The 19,178-nt window shown below is 31.8% G+C and overlaps 2 protein-coding genes across 2 annotated transcripts; one reads left to right on the plus strand and one right to left on the minus strand.

The window, feature by feature from the left end:
• The first annotated feature begins 1,767 nt into the window (after window positions 1-1,767).
• Window positions 1,768-5,298, plus strand: LOC123699968 (NPC intracellular cholesterol transporter 2 homolog a-like). Its single transcript, XM_045647028.1, has 3 exons — window positions 1,768-1,935; window positions 2,923-3,039; window positions 4,892-5,298. Exons 1-3 carry the CDS (start codon window positions 1,842-1,844, stop codon window positions 5,188-5,190), a joined length of 510 nt encoding a protein of 169 aa, XP_045502984.1. The 5' UTR covers window positions 1,768-1,841; the 3' UTR covers window positions 5,191-5,298.
• A 317-nt stretch (window positions 5,299-5,615) lies between these two features.
• On the minus strand, window positions 5,616-18,919 carry LOC123699969 (ecdysteroid-regulated 16 kDa protein-like). Its single transcript, XM_045647029.1, has 3 exons — window positions 18,766-18,919; window positions 7,091-7,201; window positions 5,616-6,559 (listed from the first exon to the last, which is right to left on the minus strand). The coding sequence occupies exons 1-3, from the start codon at window positions 18,845-18,847 to the stop codon at window positions 6,282-6,284; spliced, it is 471 nt and encodes a 156-aa protein (XP_045502985.1). The 5' UTR covers window positions 18,848-18,919; the 3' UTR covers window positions 5,616-6,281.
• Between the last annotated feature and the right edge of the window lie 259 nt (window positions 18,920-19,178).

Consider the following 19,178-nt stretch of genomic DNA (forward strand, 5'->3'; position numbering starts at 1 on the left):
TGATACGGCACTTAAGAATAGGGCACAAAAAGCTAAACTTATATCAATTACTTCAGACGTTGTTTTTTGCGACCTCATTAAAGTATTATGCACAAAAAAAAAATTGCACAAATCGACCGTTAATTTTATAGAATGATAAGTTTAACACAAGTATTTTAATCTGCCTCATATTAATTATATTATTTTCTTACATTAAGTGTTAAATGTATTGTATTTTATTATACATTTGTATTGTATTAAATTTTATAAGTTTCAATTTGGTCTTTTCTTTCGTTTACCTATTATAGAATAATGTACATAAATACCGATTTCTAACGATTCTTCGTTCTACAAGTTCCAATAATGGTAGTTATTCTACGAAAGATTTTTACATAGATCACAAAGTTTTTCATCTCAAAAAAAATTCCTACTTGGAAGTTAGAGCAGATATTCATAGTCGCCATAGAGCAGCTCGATTTGGCGCATGAGTACCGGATTTTCTGGCTTAACTGGCTCAATAATTTTTCCCTTCAAATGCAATCCTTCAATACAATCGCCTTCAAATGGGCAATAAAAAGTAAAAACAAACCAGAATAAATTAAATTCCTAAAATTCTTTTCTTCAATTCCTTGGAATTGAAAAAAAATGACAATATGGATTAAACAACACGGGCCCTTCATGCATTTATATAATTATTACCTATATCACCTGTAGGTCCATTATTAGGGATCGTATAAGAATTAAGTCAGAATAGTTTCCGGAAGTAATTCGCCAATTCGAGCTGCTCTGCAGGACTGAGAAGTTTCTAACATACTAGTACTTACCTAAGTATTTAATTTATATAATACTCGTGACTAATAAATGTTGCTAATTGTGTTATGTTTCCTTGAACAAAATTAGCACGTCAGTAAGCAAAAAATAAGATAGCCATACCTATTCGCATATTTATATCAAAGAAATAATTCATGTTGTGTTGTGTATTTTCCGTATTTTTTTGATAACTAAAATATGTATATTTATAAATTTATAACTAAAATATATTTTTACTTAATGCTGAAATTTAGATCTTTGTGGCCTTTATTTTTGTGTTCAAGTGCACGTTGCGAAAACATTATATTATTAAGGAATTGCATATTATATTATTACACAATTCTATTTGAACCCAATGTAATGTACAAAATATTAATATATAAATCACAAAAACCTTTAGACAGGGTTTAACTTTAAGCGCGGGTTTGTCGTATTTCACATAGACAACTATTAAAGTGGCAGATCCCTGGTTTAAAGTTAGAATTGTTTTGTGGTATTACCACCTACTGTTTTATTGTGGCGGGAGACATCCTAATTAAAATAATTAGGAGAGTTTCAAAACACAGCAGAATGATGCTTAAAAAATATACATAACTAGGGTTGAAACAAGTATTCAAACTTGCAAGTGTAAAATAGGAAGTTGGCTATTTATATCTTTAGTGAGGTCATCATATCTTTAGTTAGGTAGATATTTTTTTATGAAGTCTTTAAAAAGGAAGGTATCATGTCCTTACAATTATATTTACCGGATTTATTCTAACAAGTCAACATTATGACTAAGTTTTGATGGCTTGGAAGATTTATTAATATGTAGGTATTAACAATACCCAAGCTAATTATGATACATTCTATTCATTCTTCTCATTTTACTTTATATTTCTACCTTGGTCAGCTGGTAAGCGTGTCCTTAATATTTACATTTTTTTAATAAATTAAGCGTCTTTAAACACGACCTTCACAACAAGTTTTAGGTAGTAAGTTAATGTTTTCTCACTGTCAATCGCAGTTATTTTGTCTACAGAATCAGTTGTGTGGCGTAAAACTACAAGAAAATGAAGGGTTATATATTTGTTTTTACCATTATAGCAGCGGCTTTTGTAAATGATGTATTGAGTGCTGGAAGTCCACTTATATCACAATGCAAAGGTAAGACACATCATATATGAATATTTAAAAGATTCAAATTAACTACTCGTTTAATTATTTTTTTCCATTCACGACCTTCCTTAGATTGTTATTTTAAACGGGTTTAAAAATTAAATTTAACTACTTGCCGCACCGGTTAGACAAACCGCCCTCATGAGAAACCTTATATGAGAGTTTCAAACCCGTTTGAAAAATCCGCAATTAAAATGAACATTTCCGGCTTAGAAAATACTTACCAACTTTTCATTTTCCTACGAGTTGCTGAGGTGCCGGCCTAGTTTTATTGCCGTAGACTCAACTCGTCTCATCGTTAGTTGTACATATATTGAGGATTTTCGATATGATCATCTGGACATGTCAAGGAAAAACTGTAGCGATTTTCAAAACTACAAGAATTATTTCGATCAGCGGACATTTTCGATACCTATGTAGGTAATAGAATTCTGTCATCCTAAAATAGAATCGCACATATCTATATACATAATGCTAATATTTTTACGATACCTTCGTGTGGCAGGCTTGTGGCGACATAATATTATTATGCCACTATATATAATTGTAGGTAATCTAAGATATAAAATATATGATATATCCATCTGTATTGTAAAGTAAGTTTTACTTCATTAGATGTAATTGTTTCTACAGTTCTAGAACATTTATAGGTACTTCCAATTACAGTTTATATCAATAACATATCTACCTAGATGATATTACTATTGACGAATGAAACGGCCGCGGCCGCGGCGGGATCTCCAAATATGTCGAGATATTTTTTCCAGCAATTATAGATATTTATTCTTTATTTCTACTTGTAATGTATACACTGTAGTTATAAGGTATACCTATGCACGTAAATTTTCAAGCATCTTGTGTTCTTTGCTCTTTGTCAGCGTTAAATTCACAAATCAGCGGAAAAATTTTGCGAGGTCAGTCTCATTGGCACTCTCATGATTTGTTAATATTAAAAGCAATCAAATCTTTTTCCAGGTCTTTCCATTGATAATTTACAAGAGAGGATTCATGTCTCTGCATGTGACAGGGCAAAAAGTCGCTGCAAACTGCGTAAAGGCACGGACATCCACGTAACATTCAAGTTCAAACCCAGTAAGTAAAGCATTATTAAATCAACTAGACTTGGTTTAGAAACAAACACTTTTGAGTCGTCAAAACAGAATAAAATAATATTTAACCGCCGGTTCGGAAAGCAGTTACTCCAGAGAAGAACCGGCAGCAAACTCCGTAGTTAGTACTCTTTTAAATGAAAACAATAAGAAGTAAAATTCGGGCTGCGCTATATAAATATTCCGCTTACGATATCTTTAATTGGTAATACCATTTTCGGAAATGCTGAGTATAATGTACTTACCTAATATCTTCTAGTTTACTTTTCTGGTAATCTGGACTTCTGATTTTCCTCTAAATTTTCCCCCTCGTATTAGCAAAGCTTGGGTTTTACCTGCTCTATGATTAAATCTCTATCTATGTTAAATAAGACTTGAGATCTTATTTTTCATTGTGTAAGGGCACCCTATTTTAACAACAGATTATAAAATACCAAGAAAATACGATATACAATACAATACTTAATTTTCTTAAAAACATCATATAAATACATATTTTTAGTTATAGGTTATTTAGGAAAGTCTATCAGAGGCTGTTAAGCTTCGTGTTCATAGTAAATAATTAATTTTCAAAAACGTTGAGGAGTTTCTGGCAACATTGCGTTTTCTGAGTTGATGACCGCGCATGTAGAAATATTTCTCGCCTGCCCCCCTAGCCAAGTAATATCTAAAGGCTAAAGCGTTCAATAGAATCTACAGCTTACGTCAATCCCATACATTCGTATCGTATCTATTGAACGTATTCTATTGAACGCTACGCTAACAGAAAGCCACTTGGCTAGGGGGGCTGATAACCATCAAAATTTAAACAAAGGAACACTGTTGATCAACTCTTGCTCAACAAATGTTTGGTCTTAGTGGCCTCACTATGTTTTCTGATAGTGGAATTCGTCGCTTAAGGTTTGGTAAAAATGAGAAATAAGATAATAGATAATAATATGTATCTAATAGTTAGGTTTTAATAATAATTAAAAGTTATTATTATTATTCTCGTTGATAAGCGGATCACGAGAACGTGACTAATCCAGTTTTTTAACTTTATTCATATTACTCTTTGCAAGCAACGATACACAATGTTGCCAAATTATTAAAAATTTATTAATAAATTTGGAGTTAATAATTAATAATTACGAGCTGAGCTCGCAGTTTACCTCGAATTGCTACGTACCCATCGGCGTTATGATAAACCTATATCCTTCATCGATAAATGGACTAAAATTTAACACTGAAAGAATTTTTCTAATCTAACAATGAAAGAAGAAAATCGGTCGCTTATTTTCTGAGCTCATTCAACCAAACAAAAGAAGCGCAGCAACTCTGTTTGCCAGAGACCAGATTAGCACTTGTTAATTCAAATTATAATCTTTATATACAATTATAAAGATAATTTTGCCCCAATTAGATATAACTGTAGGCAGACGTGATTGTTCTTTTTTGTGGATTAACCTTTTTTTACAAAGAAAAGACCTTGGTTTATCAGAATACAATGTAATAATTGTCTTTAATTAAGTTAAAACGAGATTGGTCTTTGAATGAATATAAATAAATTAGAAGTCTAGAAGATGTATCTCCGTAACTTAATTATGAGTAGGTTAAGGTCAAATGTATCAATATTCAATAGCTAGTTGATTAGGTATATTTTACCATTTCACGCATAATATTATAACATAAACATTTATCTACGTAATAATGTATTATAACACTAACATAAATTACGTATTTAAGTTCTAAATATAACTTGAATAATGAATATTACTTACTTACTTATTAATAACTTAGGCTCATGAATGAGCACCTAATTACGGTAATCTAATCCTATACATTTTATATTTCAGCCAAAACAGTGAAAACCCTTAAGAATGATGTGTATGCTGATATCGGGAGCATTCCATTGCCGTTCATTGGCGTGACAGATGGGGACGCGTGTCCGTCCGTGACTAGAGCAGATGATGGCTCACCAGCCCGGTGCCCCCTTGAAGCGAACGTAGAATACGTTTATACAAACATAATCCCAGTGGAAGCGTTTTACCCTGAAGTGAGCCTTAGGGTGCACTGGGCACTTAAAGACGGAAACCGTGACATCATATGTTTCGAAGTTCCCGCCGCCATCGTGCCCGCCTCGAAAAAAGGGTAAACGCTATCCCCTACTATTTTTATACAGGCTAAAGCGCGAGAAAGTGCAATAGTATGGTTTTTATACTTAATTTTATATTCAATTTAAAATAAAATAATTAAAGCTTTATTTTTTTTCTTATTTTACGTATGATTTTGAAAAGGCGTATATTTATGAGACAACCTACACTCGAATTCACCTACCCATTAGCAATGCATTGGTTAGAACAACTGAATAATTTTCCTTTTTTATCTGTATGGTTTTCAAGATATAGTGCCTGTAGATACTGTAAGTAGTAGAAAAATTTATTTATTCCAAAAGTAAGCTGAAAGTGATTGACGCAGTAGAATTAATTCCTATTAAGAAAATCAATATATTTACCAGCGATTATATTTTTAGACTGGGTATATCAAGTGATATTTGTGGGATAAATAAAACACGTTTTGTATATTTTAATTCTTTATCCATTAAAATATATACTTACGTAAGTACTAAAATTATAACCATAATAAACTGCACTCATGCACGCGACATGAAGGTACCAATATAATTTCTGTTTCATCATTGACAAAGTAAAAAAATGCTTACGCGTAATGCTTCAAAAGTAAATCACTTAACCATCAGTTAAAAATGTAACGCATTGAGAAAAATGAAAATCGTAAAAAATGTATTGAATATAAAATTAATAATGTTAAAATTATTGTATAAAACCATAAAGGACACATATAAAGTCATTGTGCAGACACCATTATTCATACAAAGAACATCTGAGGACTAATTTATCAGGCGAAGAGATAATATAGTTTAAATTGTAGGAAATTACTATCACGTGTCGGTGTATCTGTGTCAGCGGTATAGATTTCCTTCATTTAATCGATCTACAATAGAAACATTGTAATCTTTGTATCTAATACACGCGAGCTTTTAACTACATCTTGACATCAACTCATGCTAAGAACTCATGTAGGTATATCTATCCACGTTATAATCAATCGCCGGTTAATATGATTAAGACTTAATATCACACATTATACAGCGCGTAGCTGATAAATCTTGAAGAGTAAAAATAAATACCTATAACACCATCTCGATTTTAAACAAATTCTAAAAATCTATACTATTTTTACGGGCATTTCGAAGCAAATAAATCCTTTTTTGTTCGCTTGTAATTCCCAGTGTACTTTGACTTCTATTGAGGGATAGAAATTGAGTATGGGGAAGGAGTCTTTATATGTGTATGTTGTTCCCGCTTTGAGTGGACATGAAGCTGGTTGTCCATCGGCCGTCTGAAGCTTGTCGCACACGGGATTGCCGTCGACTCCCACAAATGGCAATTCAACTCCGAAAACATCCGCCACTACATGGTTTGTTATTACATCCAGGTCGGTCTCTGTAAAATTCGAAAACAGTTTGTTATGGACAGTATTTAAATTACTCGATTTCTAATATTAGCAACATGAGAAGAAGATTATTCTTGGCTACAACCATCCTTTGATCAACTGTAGATGGTGTGGCACTCATTAAAACATTCAAGGTATACCAACTTTATATACATGTATGTACATAATATTATATTCTCATGTTACAGGTGTTTTATATAATATAATTGACTCATAATAAACTGAAGTCAAGTCAGTGTTTGTTGGCAATTATATAAAAAAAAAACATAATTTTATGGCTAGCTATGAACTTAATCACAGTAGTTATGATTATATGGCTCTATACATATATCTGCTTTATATTATTTTTTACATGCATATTTTATTAACTAGATTAGGTAGATATTCCTTTCATGATGTAAATATAAAAATCATATTTTCACATGTTTACCATTTACAGATAAATAATTTATTTTTTACCACGAATTAAATATAAATCTTAGCAATGGAAAAATTCTTTTATATATAAAAACAATATTTACCTGGTGTGAAATTAATGTTGATATGTTGATTAGTTCCTTTTTTTAACTTGCAAGGTGCTTTTTTGCAGGGCGTCAATTGAACATTTTCTTTCAAATTCGGTATATTTTTACCTGTAAAAATAAATATGAGTGTAATTATTATTATAACCTTTAAAATATTATACACCAAAATAAATTAATAGAACGGGTGTGGGGTTGTCTTGCGGCAAATATCTAAGTAGATAAAAATAGTACCTAAGTAACCTACGTATCTAAATAGGTGAACCCTTTGAATTGAAAGGTGAAATCTTTGAATTGGTATACATAATCTTTGATCAATACATATAATAAAATTCTAGAAAAGTGGTGTCTGTACAATGAAAATATGTAAAAAAAATTAGCAGGGGTTATTACTAAATCGATCCCAAACCCAAAACTATCGTTAAAATTTTTTTTTGTCTGTTTGTCTGTTTGTCCGTTTGTCTGTTTGTCTGTATGTTTGAACACGCTAATCTCAGAAACGGCTTATCCGATTTAAATGTGGTTTTCATTAATATATTGTGTTATTCTTCATTTAACATTTAGTGTTTATTTCATGTCAATCGGTTTATAAATAAAAAAGTTATGACCATTTAAGTATTCACGGCGAACATTTGCTAAGGCATTCTATGGTACACTATTATAATGTGTACGTTAAAACGTAAGTTATCTGTTATACGCTACAGTTATTTCTATAAAATGTCCATGTGATCATATCGAAAGTATCAAGATCATATTTTCCGACGCTGGTTCTTAGATAAACTATATCAAAATAGGTTAATCCATTTATTATACCTAGGTATACATATAGAGCTAAAAGTAGGAATGAAAATAACTAAAGTTATCGAATATACTTTAGTGATATATTAAATGAAAGCGAACGACCTATCAGTAACAATAAATCAAATTTTATCAAAATCGGTTCATCCATTTATTTGATATACGATATAAAAGTTTTAGGTAATAAAAAAACCTACAGTTATAGTTCTATTTTTATCCAGATCGGTTTTTCCATTTATTAGATTTTTTGAATGTATTATGGAGGTAAAGGTAGGTCTCGCTCACTTGAAAATATTACATGAAAATAAGAAACCGAAGTTTAAAAATTAAAAAAAAAACCCAACGCAATGAAGGAAAAGGAATAAATGATTTTACAAACTTCCCGACGATCTTTAAAATTATGATAATATGATAATGATGGTATGGTAGCCCCGCCGACTTTGTTTTTTTTTATTTTTATAAATATTTAAAATGATATTTATTTTTAAAGATCTTCGGGAAGTTTGTGAAATTATTTATTCCTTTTTCTATGCACTTTTCTTCGTTGCGTTGGGTTTTTTTTTTAATTTAATTTTTATTGCACAGTCTAAACGGTTTAGTTACTACAGGCGCGAGACAGGAAAGATGAGCGCTGAGACAAACGTCAAAACGCAAAGGAATAGAAGGAATCCGCTACGATAATAATTGTCATAAGCGTATGATGTGTTTTGCACAATTTTATTAAATTGCGACTGGATGAAAATTTTGTTCGTGATCGTCGTCGTCGTTGGTAGGGTGAACAAATCTTTAGTAAAACATCATGAGTACGCTTATGTCAATTAGTATCGTAAGGTATCGATAGCGGATTCTATTCCTTTGCGTTTTGACGTTTGTCTCGGCACTCATTTGCTGCACAATATATTGTCTAAAACATCCATACAAGGAAGGAAGGAAAATAAATTTGCTCCCTTCCCTCCTGGTGCCTAAAAATAATATGACATAATTTAAAATAAATTTTACGTAAAAAATTAATTAGTTAGGCATTTATCTTTTTAGCTCAGTTTAGTAATAAATTTTACTAAAAGTTTTTTTAATTATTTATGGTAGTACGTGTTTATTCAATAAAAGTTAAGTAGTAACTACTATGCAGTCACTATTCCACGCGGACGAAGTCGCGGGCACAGCTAGTAAAAAAATAAAATCACGAAACGGGAAATCGGTTTTGATCGAACATATCGCTTCCAATAGCTTTCCCATTCAGAAGTCCTGGATACTTTTTTTTCCGCACGTCATTTTAATATGTAATTTTTGAGATATTATTATAATATATAGGTAAGTATGCATTAAATCGAACTGGCATTTATATTTAAATTATAATTATTTCACTACATTACATACTCTTTCACGTTTCTTACTAGCTATTAATATTGTATTCAAAGAATTATTCCTTGCGTTATTCAATGATTAAAGGCAAAGCAACATGTAGAGTTACAAAAACTATTTTCATAGCAAAAGGGGTTCCGATTTTAATGCGGATATCATAATATTATGAAATTATATTATATATAATTTATTTCTTCTTAAAATTATTTCTGCTATGATAGTTATGCTTCTATAAAATTATTTGACATTAATAATTTACAATGCTTTAGTTAGATGCCATGAGACTCATTCGAATTAATTACTAGAACAACGAATAATAATAATTATTGCTATAGCTTGTGGACGATAATTATCGTTTTATATTTATCGTAGGTAGTCTTTATAGCTGGCTACACGAGTCAAGGACATGTCTATGAATCTCTAGATCTTGTTCATGATTACCTTTGTTTTGTTTTATGAGTTTTATATGTACCCGAGCGCTTTAATTTCGCACATTGTTCACAGCTAGATTTTTATGCAGACAATGGTCCAACAAATAAGTTTCTATAGAAAAATCGCTTTCATGGGTGTTTTTGAGTTTTTGAAAATAATTTTACAAAAATACGTGACGGGGCACTGCTTTCTAATATTATCTAGGTTAATTGTTAACGATCTCCGATAAGCTTTACGACCATAACTTCGCCCACGTTGTCCTCAAGAACCACGCTATGAGCTATCCATTGTAAAATCAAGAATGAAAATCGGTATCGGCTTTTGAGTTTTCGAGAACGGACAAACATATAGACGAAGCAGTTTTGTATGTGTAGTGATAACTTATAGTGATAGTTTTGCATCCGAGCTCCATTGTTACAGATTTCTAAATTACAACATCCAGCGTATGAACAAAAGCAAAATTAATTGCATGGTGAGACTCGTCAATTGCATAAAGGATGTGGAAATCGTTTTGATCTTTATATACCGACCTTCTTAATTCTTATAAATCTTTATTACCTATCTCAAAGTCGTCATAACGTGTTTTTCTTGAAACAAAAACAATGTAGAGTTGAAAACAGTGTACCTACCTACACTAACGCGCCAGAATTTTCCTTTTATTATTTTGATGTAGATACCTACTTACCGGTTTGAATATGTTTGTATTTGTAGTGAGATATAAAATTATTTTATTATAAACGCCGTCGTAACTTAGACGTAAGTACGTGTAGCTCATTTTTAATGTACAAAGACAAAAAAAGCTAGACAAGTGCGCGTGACTAGAGACGCAGAATAATTAGTAGAAAAATATTTTTTTATTATAACTAATTTTGCGAATTTTTATGTAGTAACTAATAACTTTTAGTTTAAATTTATTTTGTAATATTATGATGAACTTACAAAGTTGAAGTACATTTTCAAATGTATCTCTTCACTGGCGTAGGTACTATACAAGAGAGATACAAAAATCCATTAGAATTGGAACTAAGTATTTTTGAAATAGGCTATCCTGGCTAGGCTATAATTATTATATACAATCAACGACCGACGCCATAACCGTACAACAACACGTGTGTCTTTGATAATAAATAATAAATGCCTTTTATTAAAAAATCCATTTATTACCAATATACAGAGATATATAGAGATATAGATATAGAGATATATATAGAGATATAGAGATACGTAATTATTTATTAATGAATATCTTACAAATATTATCTCTATTTGCTTTTATGCGGTAATGTAATGTAGGTAGTTGAATGAAAAAAAATAAGGATTTGTAGCCGGAATATTTTTTTAATTTTATTTCTGAGTAAGTAGGTACCTATGTATAGGTGAAGGAACAGTTGGAATTAAAAAAATAAATTATTAGGTATGTATCTTAATTAATGGGGATAATGTTTGAATATGTATAAGCTTATGATGTAGATACTGAAATAGATACACGAGGTAACTTCCGTCAGTGGTGAAGGATTGCCTGTTGACCTGCGTTTAATTTGAACAAAAAAAGCTGATCAGTTAGTGATAAATTTGTAAAGCTACGAGTATTACATTGAAGTAACTGGTTAATAACATTTGTGTATGAGACTGTACCTAATATTTTTGACAAGTAGTAGGTAAGTATGTACACAGTTGACAGATATATACTACGTTGTGGTATATACCTAGTACCTACGATTCGTCTTTCATACATAATCTAATCAACAAAAGATTTTCATGAAAAACCTTAGATTACAAAATAAAGTACAGATGGAGCATGACAACCGCCCGTCGCCCTTGTCAAAGAAAATACGAAATCAAAAACAAATACGTCGCTGCACCAGTGCTATAGCGCATAAAGTGTCATGCAATACGTCAAAAAGGGTTTGCAATTTTAGTAAAAAAATGCCGTTTTGTGATAATAAAACGCTGTAAAATTTCTTCCCGAAAACAAAAAAAAAGATTAAACATCGTTTCACAGGTTTTCTGTAGATTATTTGGCTGATTTATTTCTTTAATACGAATAATAATTTTACAGATATGAAGGAATACAAAACTTCAACGTATGTTGCCAGTATTTTGAAAATGAATTTGCCATTTTTATTGGTAAAACGGTAAAATGGTTAAAAGATCTTCAGGGTAATGCTGTTGGATTTTTCGATCGTGAATGTGATTATTTGTATAGTGCACTAAAGTTTCATGATAATTATTAGATTATTTTAATAAGCATAATACATTATTTTGTTACTTTTATAAAGCTTAAAAACGTCATAGTCGTTTTCGCTAGCGATTTAATTTATGTGAACTCCATGATGGATATGATGAAAATAAAATGTCCCGTATTCTCGACTAAAAACAACCGCTATTCGTATTCATATATTATGAAAAATAAAAAATAATATAATTATTATAGTTAATATTGAAACTTTTTTTATGTAATTTATTTAATAAAAAATTGAATACAATTATTTTGTCCATATATAGCTTTAGTAGGCAGGTACTTTATGTAATAAAAGAATTTAAATAAAAATTAAAACTTGACTTCTCATTTATGTATATAGCCTACGTCACTACCGCCACTAACATAATAATTCAGATCATTGCAATGAAACCTCACAACTCAAAATCGGTCCAACGGTTTATACTGCAGGGCGTGTCAAAGAAATATTATACATACATCCATAAACTCGAAAAACATAACCCTCTTTTGTCCGTAGTCGGGGAAAAATTTGGGAAATTTTTCAATATCTGGCAACATTACACGCACACAGAAGCACCGTGTACGTACAGCGCAGCGGCGAAATGACAGCACACATAGCTTTATTGAAAATGACGATAAATTATTCGGTTTAGTTCGGCAACGCTCCATCTGTCTTTTATTTTGTAATCTAAGTGAAAAACATTGCCACGACAAAATAAATCCTAATTCTAACTTTAATAACTTTGTGTAATTGTGTTATCAGTCTTTATTGAGTATTGAGTAGGCACTAGGTACTAAACTTGAAATGTGACAAAATGACTATAACTTGAATATGTTATGCATAATTTCTCCTTTACAATTGACAATAAAACATGCATTTTATGACGGATTAACAAACCACAATGGAAAATAAGAAATAACGCTTAAAAAACTATTCAATTTATTCAATCTATTGTTAAAATTAACTATTTAGTCATATAGAATCTATATTCTAGTAACCATTTTATAACGCATTATATAAAAATACAACAAAAAAGAACTTCATCACGTTAATGTATTTTAGAAATAAAACTGTACAAGTGCGAGCCGAACTCACGCACCGAGGCCGAGGGTTCCGAATAAACCTATTTTTTTTTATTTATAGATAGGTATTGTAACTTTACATATACCTATGCTTTTAGCAATTTTTATTTAATCTGCGTTGTAAGACTTGTATCAAATTTCAAGATTCTGTTTTCACGGGAATTACCCTGTAGGTATCGGATACACTCGCGAATGGCGCAAATTTGCAGCATAAACGGCTGTATCCTTTAATTGCATTGGCATAGGCCATAGAAGTATATTTTTTCACAGCTTCCACACAGACCAAGAGACTGTTATGGTAAATTTAATTTCGATCCTTTGAAACATTTGCATTGGCATTCTCGATTTCGTCACTCATTACGAGGACCACGGACAGTCGGATTCGGTGAAAATTTACTAGGTAAATGTTGAAATTATCTTTCAGTGTTGCTCCAACTCAAGGAGTAATAATTATTATTTTATTCATCTACTAATTTAAAAATCTTTATTTTTATTATTATCATATTTTTTTGTTAAAAGATGCTGCAAATCAGTGTGATAACATGGCCTGTGACCACGGATAAAAATGTGTTTGCTTATCGCATTTTCTGAATACGAATATCATTTTTCATACACTTATATCGCAGAGAATCAGAAGTATCGCAAAGAATTATTAATTAGAAACTTGGGAAGTTTTAAATGTCGAGAAATCCGCAAAGGTCGTCAGATGACTTCGAAACAAATTATTTATAAATTATTCAAGACAAATCTTAATATCTTATCTTAATATCCTTATCTTAATATCCAACAACCTGCCTTCGGCGATATTACAACCTGCCTTCGGCGATATTCCCGAACGCCTATGACATCGAGGCATTTAAAAAGAGAATATACCTCCACCTCAAAAAGTCGGCAACACATCTTCGGACACGTCTGTAGATGCCTATGGGCTGTGGAATTGCTTACCATCAGGCGATCCACATGCTCGTTTGCCTTCTTTCATATAAAAAAAAAAAAAAAAATCCTAATAATATTATAAATGCGAAAGTTTGTATATATGTCGTGGTCATATCGTAGATTTGATCATTTCATGATATGAGTGGCCATTTCACGAAATGGTCGCATATCGTGAAATGACCAATTTAGTTTGGCCACATCATGATTTGGTTTGGGCAGATCAATGATAAGAAATCGTTTCACGATATGGCCAATTAACGCACGGTTTTTTCATGAAATGATCAAAATTATTTGATCATATCGTAAAATAGTTACATTAATCGTTGGTAGAGGCGCTGCAAGCTCTGTGTTTAGGTATGTGATAAGATGGCGGCCGCTGGCGAAAATTAAATTATTCGCAGTTAAAAACTTCATAATTCGTTTAATAACAATATTATGAAGAAAGTCATAGCAAAGAATTTACGACGAAGAGGTACGAGTACTATGGAAAATGTGGATATCTTATATGTATTTAAGAAAAAATGTGACTTAAATAAAATAATTTAAGAAACTACTGCTATATTATTATAATTGTTTGTTTTTTAAAAAGCGATCCGCTTCTGGCACTCGCCGGCCGCTGCCGCGGCACGCTCGCTTTGCTCGCTCGGCTCGTGCGTTGTTTATCAAAGTCTAACCTAACCTAACCTAACTGTTTTCTATTGCAAAAACGATTCGCTTCTGGCATTCGCCGGCCGCTGCCGCGGCACTAACTTAAATGACATTAAACAAGTTTTTAGAATATAGTTATTCTGAAATTTTTTAATATTTTATGGACTTTTTATATTTTATACGATCTGGCCAAATGTGGATGACCAAATCGTGAAACGTTGACGATTTAACGATCTGATCAAACTATGTTGGCCATTTCACGATATGCGACCATTTCGTGAAATGGCCACTCATATCATGAAATGATCAAATCTACGATATGACCACGACATATACATCCATACATGGATGTATGGATGTTTGTTACTCTTTCAAGTAAAAACTACTGAACCGATTACAATGAGCACAGATATAGAGGGTAACTTGGATTAACACATAGGATAGTTTTTATCCCGGAAATCCCACGGGAACGGGAACTATGCGGGTTTTCCTTTGCAAACGCGGGCGAAGCCGCGGGCGGAAATCTAGTATATCAAATAATCTATTCATCATCATCCACTTAAGTGTAATTTAAAGAGAATTTTCGTAGTAATTTTGTCAACCAACATTATTACTTATACGATTTGTTAAAAAAAAGTACACATAAAAACAGTATTCAAATAACAACTAGAAACACTGCACAACTAAAAAAATTGTTTTTATCTTTAAATGCGATGTTAGAAATTGTCACATAGTACCTATGCGAGCAATTACATAGTTATTATTTATTTTGAGGCCGTAAAAACAGCTCAGGGGATGCTAGTCTCAAAGGACCCAATCCAGAGGTCAGAGAGTACATGATATACTTAATAGGTATTTGAATCTAACCTTATGTCAATAGGGAAATTGAAGTTTTTAAAATGACACGTGCATATCTCCAAGGTATATATGGCTGTAGATAGTAAATAGAATAAGTACCACAGTGTATGGTCAGTAAATATGTACCTAGGTAGGTACATATTATGAAGGTGTTATGAAACGTGGCCGGATGTTGTAGATACATGCTAGGTGACCGCTCAATGAAGACAGCATACGGCTCACGTATTACAATGTCGGTGTTCTGCAGTTTATCGGAAGTAATATATAATTTATGCCATCTAGATCGGATTCGTTTAATAAAAATAAATCGTGGTCATAATCGTTAATTAATCTGCTTCTCGAACTACGTGTCAGTGTTACTATAACATGGCAACAAGATAACTTGCAACAATGGTAATCACTAAAAATAAATATGTATTACTAAGCGTAGCTAATGAATTAATGTAGGTACAAACATATACCTAAGCTTATAATGCTCGATGTGTTTGTATGATAAAATAGTAAAGCCAATTTGAAAACAAATATTTACCTTTTTAACAAAATAGTACCTAACTAGGTACTGGCTACTACATAGGACCGTGCCAATAGGTCACGCTCGTGCGTATAAATTAATCACTAGCTTTCCACCCGCGGCTTTGGCCGAATTTTCAAAGAAAAACCCGTTTGGTTCCCGCTCCCGTGGGATTTCCGGGATAAAACCTATCCTAAGTGTTAATCCATGTTACCTTCTATTTGTGTGCTAAATTTCATTGTAATCGGTTCAGTTGTATTTGCGTGAAAGAGTTACAAATACACACACATTTTTTTTTAATGTTTAGAGCAGGCAAAAGAGCATACGAGTCATCTGATGGTAAATGATCATCGTCGCCCACTTGCACCCACAATACCAGGGGTATGGCGAGTGTGTTGCCGGCCTGTACGCTCTTTTCCCAAAATCGTAACTCAGTGGAAACACTGCCCGTGGGAGCTGATTCCAAATTTCGGTAGCACGAGGCAAAAAACTTCTTTTAAAGCGAACAGTTGTTGATCGCCAGCTGTCCAGATCCTATCCTGTCCTACTATAGACAGGATAGGTATGCCAATAAATTGCCAAAAAATATTGCATAATCCTAGCTCTCTAACAGAGCCAACGAAATCTTTAATTGAAATTGGAATAAACCTATTCCAGTTTGCTAATAACATATCTAAAAAAATTCCATCATTTTAGGCTCTTAGGAGGCTACTAAGTATACCTTAGTTATACAACATTCCTTTGAATATTATCTATCTAAATATAATATGTAGTATTTCAACATCTTAATGTTTTTGACTATCTAAAATCTAGCTATCTGAATGAATTATATGTACTTACCTATTTTAATATTTTTAAAATTAAATATATTTTCCTGACTTAAATTCATCAAGGCAATTAGTTACCTACGTAAAACGTGGCCTAAAGAATGTTAAATTATTCAAATACCTACATCTATATTTAGCTAAATGTGCGTGTATGTATTTAAATGTCGTGATTTATAGTTCGCTGCAACATGTCGTGTTCTTTTCACTAGTTTCATTTTGTATTAGAAACTAAATCGGTTAGGCTTTAAACCGACTTCCAAAAACAAAAGGAGCAGCTACGTTCTATTTTTCTTACTCCTTTAAATTTTAATAGCAGGAGCTAGGCAGTGAATATGCTTGCGTTTATCCAGCTATTACTTTGGTAACAAGTTTGGAAACAAAGGGCCAGACGGACAGATTTACCTGAATCTCCATTCTCCAATATACTTAATAAACGTGTAAAATGTAAATGTTCAGAGCACCCTAGCTAGTATTTAATCTGTGACCCTAGTTCGTACCTATAAATTATTTTATCTAAAATACTTCCTGCCCCTGGTTTAAATCGTGGTTTGATTAATTATTATCGGTCGTTTCACGTTTGGAATACAATTTTTTACGATTGCATAAATCTCTTCAATTAGCTAAGCAGCAAATAACCTAAATCTACCTCAGAAACGTTTATTTCATTTTTAAGGATCTATCTATGCAATTGACATACCCATTCGCGAATTTACCATGTTCTCAATTTTTATCCCCTAGTTACATGTATGGATAGCCAGCCCTAAAAATATGAACATATTTTTAAATAAAACAAAATGTACCTAGTTATTACTTGAAACTATGGTCAATCGTCCACCGTACTACCTACTTCTTACGTGATTGACACTCATAAAATACTGAAAAAAATAGTTATAAATATTTAACGTACCAACAGAAATGGTTTGGATATGTACCTTAGATCATTAAGTAAATGATCTAAGATATGTATCTACCAACTGTTTTATTACATTAGTTATTAGTTATTACGATAAAAAACCGCAAACATACTTAGATTTTGTAAATACGATTCAAATCAACATACACAAATGTAGGTATATAAATTTTAGGGAATAAGTATATATGTACTTCATTTTTTTGTGCATAGGTACTTATGTATTTGTTTATATTTTTTGTACAGTTAGTAGGTAGTAGGTAGGTACTGTACTAAGTACTAACTACAAGCACAATAAAATTTAAAGCATAGAGCTACTAGGCATTTACCGCGACGCACGGTCTTCAGATAAGACACAAATAATCATTTCATAACTATATTCACTATAACATTAACTTAATTGTTTTTGTATTTAAGTTAATTAATATTTGACGAGATGTTCATGTTTTAAATCCGTTAAAAATTATTGCCTGTTCGTAACTGAATAAACTTGGTAATAGAGTGTACAGGAAAATTACTGAGGAAAATTATTAAGTAGTTCCTAGCAATATCTATTAGTTTTTTTTTAAATAAAAACCGTCTTCAAAGTTTGAGAATTAAAACAATGTTTAAATTCGACCACATGGTTTTCAAATAATAAGCTTTCAAATATTTATCAAAATCGGTTCACCCAGTCAAAAGTTTTGAGGTAATAAAATAATGATCCTCTTTTTTTGAAGTCTGTTAAAAATACATGACAACTTTGAACTTCTAATTCATATTTACATGACAAATTTAGAATTAATTACGCAAAATTTTATTTCCCATAATCATATTTTTACTTATTATGCGTGAAAAAGTAATTGATAAAGGATTCAATTCAAATTCCTTGTTACGTATGATTAATTTTAATGTGACCATTTGTTTGATGCTGCGTATGTATATTTCTATAGAAATTCATTATTTATATTACCTAGTTATGAAGACATAAGATATAACAACAAAAAAATTTGTGTTATTATGTTGTGTACTAGGTATCTATAAAGTAACACGAGAAGAAAGGAGGTCGAATGACGAATGGTAACGGTCTTACGTAAAGTCAATACTTACCGGGGCATTGCAATACGTCGGTTGCCGCAGCCAACGCGGCAAACGCCAGAAGACTGCACACGACTACACTCTTTGAAAACATCGTTATGTCTGCGACAAGAAACAAACTGAACAGCTTCGATTACGAGGTCGTTTAAACGGTCTTCTTCTCAGCTAGATTTGCAATGCGCCCGCTGCTGTATATAATAGCACTTTCAACGACCACTTAGAGTTCAAAATCAAGCGTTGGCCTTGCATCGCATGAACATTGTGTAGGTTTTGTTTGTACTGCATAGTTATGTAGGTACATAATATGTATATAATTTAATGTTAACGCGTTTGAGCATTATTACAAAAAACAGGTATAAAACCAAAAAATGTTTATTTGGCCATGTAAGTTTACTGCGAAATTTATTTTGACACTAAAGCAAAGG

This window comes from Colias croceus, chromosome 18 (genome assembly GCF_905220415.1).
Source record: "Colias croceus chromosome 18, ilColCroc2.1".
In the NCBI taxonomy this organism is placed as follows: domain Eukaryota; kingdom Metazoa; phylum Arthropoda; class Insecta; order Lepidoptera; family Pieridae; genus Colias; species Colias croceus.

What these genes read in the sequence shown, in the direction of transcription:
- LOC123699968 (XM_045647028.1), top strand. Translation starts at nt 1,842, where the DNA reads ATGAAGGGTTATATATTTGTTTTTACCATTATAGCAGCGGCTTTTGTA. An exon ending in ACTTATATCACAATGCAAAG is followed by an intron (nt 1,936 to 2,922) that starts GTAAGACACATC and finishes ATCTTTTTCCAG; the next exon opens with GTCTTTCCATTGATAATTTA. An exon ending in AACATTCAAGTTCAAACCCA is followed by an intron (nt 3,040 to 4,891) that starts GTAAGTAAAGCA and finishes TTTATATTTCAG; the next exon opens with CCAAAACAGTGAAAACCCTT.
- LOC123699969 (XM_045647029.1), bottom strand. Translation starts at nt 18,847, where the DNA reads ATGTTTTCAAAGAGTGTAGTCGTGTGCAGTCTTCTGGCGTTTGCCGCG. An exon ending in CGACGTATTGCAATGCCCCG is followed by an intron (nt 7,202 to 18,765) that starts GTAAGTATTGAC and finishes TTATTTTTACAG; the next exon opens with GTAAAAATATACCGAATTTG. An exon ending in CAACATTAATTTCACACCAG is followed by an intron (nt 6,560 to 7,090) that starts GTAAATATTGTT and finishes CGAATTTTACAG; the next exon opens with AGACCGACCTGGATGTAATA.